The sequence below is a fragment of the Euprymna scolopes genome, chromosome 46, assembly GCF_053919585.1.
Source record: "Euprymna scolopes isolate OS-2025 chromosome 46, ASM5391958v1, whole genome shotgun sequence".
Classification (NCBI taxonomy): Eukaryota; Metazoa; Mollusca; class Cephalopoda; order Sepiida; family Sepiolidae; genus Euprymna; species Euprymna scolopes.
Window position 1 is genome coordinate 119,161,967 of NC_136527.1, and position 7,803 is coordinate 119,169,769.

Consider the following 7,803-nt stretch of genomic DNA (forward strand, 5'->3'; position numbering starts at 1 on the left):
ACAAGGACTAATACCTGAGGTCGCAACCGACGGCATCTGTTGCAAGAGGTAAGACGTTCTTTTTCTCTTTCTCTCTCAGCCAGTTGTCATTGATGTGTTAGGATAAATTTCTTAGCCTCAGACCTAGGTCCTTGATTATACCTTTTTTATAGCATCCTATTAAGAATTCGCTATACATTGCAACAGGTACTGTTTTTTATATTAAAATGAATTCTTTACAAGTTGAACAATCATCACGGTCATCCTTATTGGAAGATCAGAGAGTCACTCGTACGATGATAGACTTAACACTAGAAAATCTTAGTGGACTTGAACCTCTTGAGAGAGATGTATTAGAACTTCATAAACGAGACATTCTCCAGTGGCTCCAAGAGTTATTGCATATTGACAAGAAAATAATGAAGGAGACACCATCGATTGAAATGAGGAGCTGTTTGACAGACAGTTTCACTTACAAAACCAGGGTGAATAAATTATTGTCGCAGTTAGATGCTTCCTTACCGGTTCCAGAGATCCATTCCCCTTTACTAACCTCAACTCCTCCCACTCTACCTTCCCCAGCTCAATCTGGCATTGAATTAGCGAAGCCTAAAATAACATGTCCAACATTTACTGGCGTTGATAAAACCAATAAATTTGCCCTGCGGGATTTCCTAACCCGTTTTGAGTTTTGCACATCTGGAGTGAGCTCAAAGAAGGAAAAACTCATATGCCTTAAGGCATATGTGATTGGTCGGCCATTTCATCTGATCCATCACCTGTCAGAAAATGACCATAATTATGATGTGGCCATAAATATTTTAAAAGAGGAATACTGGGACAGAGAAGCCATTAGGGAAGAAATTTTTAAAAGAATAGTGCAGTCTACACCTAAGGTGGACAAGTCTTACGAACAACTAAAGGAATATCTTTCCCAGGTTCAGTATGAACTTGGTGAGTTAGATTCAGACTATGGTTATGATTTTTTAGTTGAGGACTCCGGAAGTGGATGTCTGGTGGCTCATATCCTATTTGATAAGATCCCTGATGAGATAAAGGCAGAGCTCATTAGAGGCTCTAGCACACCATATCCTGGCTTGAACTGCATACTGCAGTATAGTCACGAAGTTATTAAAGCATTACTCCGGATTAAACCTATTTCAACTCCTAAGACAGAACTGATTCCACGGTTTAAGCCAAGGTCAAATGCTGTTTGGACGAGAAGCCCACCTAAAAATTCTGCATTACAAAGTTTTCACGCAGACCTAGACTTGGAAGACAAGATTCCTTATTGCAATTTTTGTGCAAGAAATGGACACACTAGTTCTCAGTGTACTACCTATCCCTCATACAATGAGCGCCTGCAACGCTGTAGGCAACTTGGATTATGTGAGTTCTGCACATTTGCCAGCCATGATCAGAAAGCCTGTCCAGGAGTCAAGGGATTTAGATTCCCTTGCAGGTATTGTAAGTCTCGGAGGCATTATGCTTCTATGTGTCCTCAATTTGTACTAGAGGAAACAGAAATAAATACTAGCATAAGTACAAAACTTGGGGACATTCAAAACCTACTGCCAATGGTCAACATCACAATTAAAAGGGGAGCCTCCTCAGTTTCTCTGAATTGCCTTATTGATTCAGGCAGTCAGAGGTCATATTTCTCTGAAAGGGTTCTTCAGCACCTGAAGTGCGATCCAGACTCGTGGGAGGAGGTGGCCATGGACATTGTGACCTTTGTGGGGAGAAAACGTCGCATTTTCAAGCAGTTAACAGCAGTTGTAGAGGTCTTGCCAGGAGTAGCCCCCCAACTACCTATTCTAATTGATTGCGAATTGAATCTGTCTCACAAAGTACCAGACCTTCCTCTGGTTTGGGAAAACCTAAGAAAACTGAATTATACCTTTGCTGCAGAGATAGAGAGTGGCAGTGTACAATTGTGGGGTCTCATGGGAATTGATTTGATTCAATATATGCGTCCCATGAAGATAACACGATGCATGAATGGTGCGGCTTGGCAGACATCCGCTGGCATTATCCCCATAGGAAATACAAAACATTTTTTGCATGAGAACCAAATCAGTAAGATTGCTATAATTCCGGGAGCCTTGAGCTATGAAATTGACAGGCAGTACTATTGTAACGATTCTTTGGTTAATAGTATTGTGAATCCTGTTCCGACCTATGTGGATCCATTTGCCGACATTTTTGAAGGAAGCACTGTGGATCGGGGCTTGGAATGGATGTTTAGTCTAGAATCCTTGGGACTGCCTGACATAGAATCGGTTTCTGACTATGACAGTCAAAAGATGGAAGAATTCATGCAAAACATAGTTTATAAAGATGGTCATTATTTGGTTAAATTGCCTTGGCATAAGGACAAGTTATCTCAGGTTCAATCTAACCATCATATAGCACTTAAGGTGCTGGACAGAGTAGTATTCAATTTAAAGAAGAAGGACTTATATGAGGAGTATATTAAGGTTTTTGAAGACCAAGAAAGAGAAGGGATAATTGAACCCCTAGAATGCTCCCCTCAGGAATACAAGCATTATGTGTGGGTTCCACATAGACCTGTGTTCAAAGACGAGCATACAACTACAACTAAAATTCGACCAGTTTTTAACTGTTCTTTTAAAACTAAGAACTCTGTCTCTCTAAATGATGCTGCTTATCCTGGGATCAACTTAACAGGGGACATGCTTGATTTAACTCTGCTTTTCCGAACAAATAGGTATGTATTTTTAGCAGACATCAAGAAGGCATTCTTGATGATTCGATTATCTAGTGAATCTGATAAGAATAAATTTTGTTTCTTTCTGCGAAAAAATAATAAGCTAATGTGTTATCGTTACACAACAATCTTATTTGGGTTTAGTGCAAGCCCATTCATCTTGAATTGCATACTAAAATTTCATGCTGGGCGTTATCCTTTGGATGATTGCACTGGGATGTTACAGTCTAATTTTTATGTAGATAATCTGATTAAAACGAGCAATTCCTTGGATGAGTTAACGGGCTTGTATACACGAGCAGTAGAAAGATTGCAAGAAGGAGGATTCATACTCCAATCTTGCAATTCTAATCATACAGAATTACACGATTTAATGAGGAGAGATGGTACTCTTGTGAGTCACAGCTGTCCTTGGGAGAAGGTATTAGGTTATCGTTACGATCCTCTTACTGATACCATCAATATTGCTTCCTATAATTGTAACCCTGAGGCAGCAACTAAAAGGCATATACTGTCTGAAGCATCAAGGATATTCGATCCACTCTCATTATGTTTGCCGAGATCTATACAGGCACGTACTCTTGTTAGTGAGTTGTGGAAATTAGGTTTTGAGTGGGATGAAATTGTGCCAAGTGAACTTCAATCCAAATGGGCAGTCATCGCTCATGAATTGTCAGAACTTGGTTCTGTTACCTTCCCTAGAAAAACCCTTGACGAAGGGAGGGAAGCTGAATTATTTCTGTTTTGTGATGCATCCAAAAGGGCATATGGATTTGCAGCATATGCAGTCCAGGGGAAGGTTTCATCTCTGTTTTTTTCCAAGGCAAAGGTGGCGCCTCTTAAATCGAAGAATTTACCAACTCTGGAGCTTTTATCGGCCTTCTTGGCCATCAAGTGCCTTCCGACTTTGTTGAAGGCCTATTCTAATGTAAGTTTCAAAAAGGTATTTCTTGCAGTTGATTCACAAATAGTATTATCCTGGTTGGTCACAAGGCGGACTAATAGCAAGAATGTTTTTGCCATGAATAGATTGAAGGACATTAGTCAATGGGAGGCTGAATTGATGTCTGAATTTGGTGTGGCCATTCAGTTTAAATATGTGCCTACTGCACAGAATCCCGCTGACCTTATCACCAGGGGTATTCCTACCTCTAAACTGAGGGCCAATTTGGAATATTGGGTTTCTGGACCGTCTTGGCTAAGAGACCAACTGATTTCTTGGCCTGAAAATCCTTTGAGTTGTTTGAGCCCAGAAAGCAAAAAGATTGTATCTTCGATGGTTTGTGCTGTTTCGCACAGCCAGGAGGAGCCAGTTGTGCAATATGATAGATATTCTTCATTGTCTAAACTATTAAATGTCACCACATGTGTGTTCAAGTTTATTAATAGGTTGAGGAAAAGAGACTCCGACTTTGGTAAGATGGCTCGGACACACTTGATTAAAGTAATGCAGAAACAATCCTTCTGGGAGGAATTAGAATACTTACAAAATCCTTCAGGTAGGTCAATACCACCGAGAGTGGGAAGTCTAAACCTTTTTTTGGATAAGGAAGGATTAATTCGATCCAAGGGAAGAATTGGGAAGGTCTCTGTATATGAATACGAAATAGTTAATCCCTTGCTTATTGCTAAGGATCACCATCTTACTAATCTCATAATATTGGACTGTCACCACCAGTGTAAGCATCTGGGTGTTCCTGCTACCTTGAATAAGGTCAGGTTATCTGGGTACTGGATACCCCAGGGTAGGCAGGCGGTAAAGAGAATTTTATCAGGATGCTCCTTGTGCCAGAAATTTAACTCTATTCCATTTACCTACCCCAAAATGACTGATTTACCTAAACATCGGGTGAATATGATAAGACCATTTTTGCACACAGGAGTAGACTATACGGGTCATCTGTGGGTTCTGAGAGGTGGGGAGAGGGTGAAGATGTATATCCTGGTCTTTACTTGTTTGGAGGTACGGTCAGTTCATCTAGAACTGATTGAGGATATGTCTGTTCACTCATTCCTAATGGCCTTGATTCGATTTTCAAATATTTATGGGATTCCTTCGCATATTTATAGTGACAATGCTAAGTCATTTGTGGCTGGATGTGACATGATTCATGAGGTGATTGCTTCCAGTGAATTCAGGGAGAAATTGGGGACATGCCAAATCAAGCATGTTAAGATCCCTGTACACTCTCCTTGGTATGGAGGTGTATGGGAAAGACTGATTAAAACCATCAAGTCTTGCTTGTATAAATTAATTGGACGAGCTAGTCATGATTATTTCGATCTCCTGACAATTATTTCTGATGTACAAAATGCCATAAATGACCGTCCCTTGACTTACAGAAGTTCATCTGACTCAAGTTTGGAAATAATAAGTCCAAATCACTTTTTACGCCCTGTAGTAAACCCTCGTTTGATTTTGAGAATGGATGGGGAGGGTATTTATCAACTAGAACCTCCCTCTCGGAAACAACTCTTAGAGTCCTTAAATTGCAGGAATGATGCATTAAAAAGATTTAAGAAAATTTGGTACGAAGATTATCTGCTTAGTATAAGAGAGCATGCTCAAAGACAACAAGGAGGGACTTTACCAGTTGTTTGTGTGGGAGATGTAGTCACAATCAAACTACCTAACAAACCTCGACCATTTTGGGCATTGGGTAGGGTCACACGTCTATTTACAGGAGATGACGGATTGGTGAGATCTGCTCAGATAAAACGAGGAGATGGCTCCTTGCAAGTTCATTCCCTGAAGCACCTCTATCCCTTGGAGTCGTCTATTCAAGAACCCATTGATGGACTTGATTCCTTGATGGGGAATGCTGATGACAATCTGAATGGCTGTACATCTGTACTTGAAGACCCTATTGAAGAGGGCACAGAGCTTGGTTGGAGTTGCCCTGATTGTGGTGAACCAGACAATGGCAGTGCCATGATATGTTGTGACTGCTGTGATGACTGGTACCATTTTTCCTGTGTTGGTCTATATCGACCTCCACCAGAAGAGGAGAGTTGGCGGTGTGGAAGTTGCCTCAACCAGGATCCTTCATTATCCCATGATATGATGGTGGATAATTTATTAAATGATGCTGAACATGCATGTATTTGCCCAGGATGTGTTCTACCGGATAATGGTAGTCCAATGATATGCTGTGATGAATGCAATCAATGGTACCATTTCAACTGCGTAGGTATTCAGCAAGTTCCCCCAGAGGGTGAGAATTGGTACTGTTGGAATTGCCTACATTCAATTCACTAACAGTCCACTCTCAGAAAATAGGTAATTATTTATTTACCTCTCCCATTTTTTTTCTTCCTTTTCTCTTTATCCTTTATTTTTATTTATTTACTAGCAGTTCAGCCGGCTTGGCAGTCAAATTTTGACAAAAACCGATTACGAAGCTTGCCCTATGTCTGAATACACTTTATGTTGGTTTGGAATGTTTGGACCAGGGATTGGCTGAAGGTTCAGTTTTTTTGGGGGGTTTTTGCTTCGACCCCTTAAAACTTATTTTTCTTGGATTTGTTCAATTTATCAAGTTAGATCCATGTCCCGGGAATCTAAATTTAGAATTTTGAGTGTTTGGACCCAAAATTAACAGTTATTTGTATTAAAATGTACTCAGACAACTTCACTGTTTACTATTTATTTATTCATTTATTTTATTTATTTATTTATTTTTTCTCTTGAGACGGGAGTGTATAAGAAAATCTTTCCTACCTTCAATGACCTCGGGTTTTGAGAGATGGATGCGAAAGCGTCTTTCCCTTTGTGATTGTTTTTTATACTAATGGATAAATCATGTGACCCTAGACCTTCTATAAAATTGTATGGGTTGACTAGCTTGATTATTATTTTTTTTACCCCCATCTTTACAATCGGTTCACACCGTGTCTGAAGTTGTTCCTTTTCTTCTCTTTCCTTTTCTTTTCTTCTTCTCTTATTTACTATTGGGACACCGTCTTGGTAGTTCCTTTGTTTTTTCTTTCTCAATCAATTATTGTATTGATAAAGAATTATTACGGGACCACAAGGACTAATACCTGAGGTCGCAACCGACGGCATCTGTTGCAAGAGGTAAGACGTTCTTTTTCTCTTTCTCTCTCAGCCAGTTGTCATTGATGTGTTAGGATAAATTTCTTAGCCTCAGACCTTGGTCCTTGATTATACCTTTTTTATAGCATCCTATTAAGAATTCGCTAAAAACAAAGCTGGTCTTCGTATCTTCATTTTTTTTTAATAAATTGTATATAAAAATGAATTTTACAAAATAAATATCTCCTATATTTTTTATAAATTCTATAATAAAAATAAATAAATTTACAAAACAAATCGAAATAAACCTTATTGACAAATAAATTGTATTTAAAAAAATGAGTTTTACAAAATAAATCTTCATATTTTTTTATTTTTTTAATAAATTGTATTTAAAAAATTAAATTTTACAAAATGAATTGCAACAAACCTTAAGTATTGACAAAAATAATCTCAACTTGATAGAAAAACGATTCGGCACACTTAACGAATAAATGGACATTTTTACACGAGGAACAAAATAAGGATTACACCGTTTTATGATGATTTAAATCCTTTGTTCTTTAGCAGTTGATTTTCTTTTTAAATAATTTCACGTTTAAATCGTGTTTTTCATCTTTTAATTTTGATTCTTTTATATTTTCATAAATTTTATTTCTTAATGAATTGAACACACAAAACAAAAGTTGTATCAATTTACTAAAGAAATCTTAACAAACAAATTTTCTGTTTTGAACACAAAAAAAAAAAAAACGAATTCATCCCAATTTTTTTTTTATTGAATTCCTGAAATGAAAGGTAAGTTTTTTTTTTCTTTTACTTTTTAACAATTTAAAAATTCAATAACTTTAAAAATCATTTTTATTGCAATCCAATCAAAAATATGAAAAAAATACGAAAACTCATTGTCTACACTTGGTGAATTTTCGTAATTTTAAAAAAAATATTACTATTTTCGAAATTTTAGTTAAGTATGTAATAATGTTTTTGCTTAAAACGACATAAGTAAAAAAAAATCGATCCATCGACTCTATTGAACAAACATCTCCTAAAATTA

General features: G+C 37.6%; 1 protein-coding gene across 1 annotated transcript; it reads left to right on the forward strand.

Annotated features, from left to right (window-relative positions):
* Positions 1-398: 398 nt before the first annotated feature.
* LOC145270202 (uncharacterized) lies at positions 399-5,969 on the forward strand. Its single transcript, XM_080125834.1, has 3 exons — positions 399-1,847; positions 1,965-4,209; positions 5,395-5,969. Exons 1-3 carry the CDS (start codon positions 399-401, stop codon positions 5,967-5,969), a joined length of 4,269 nt encoding a protein of 1,422 aa, XP_079981960.1.
* The last annotated feature ends 1,834 nt before the right edge of the window (positions 5,970-7,803 follow it).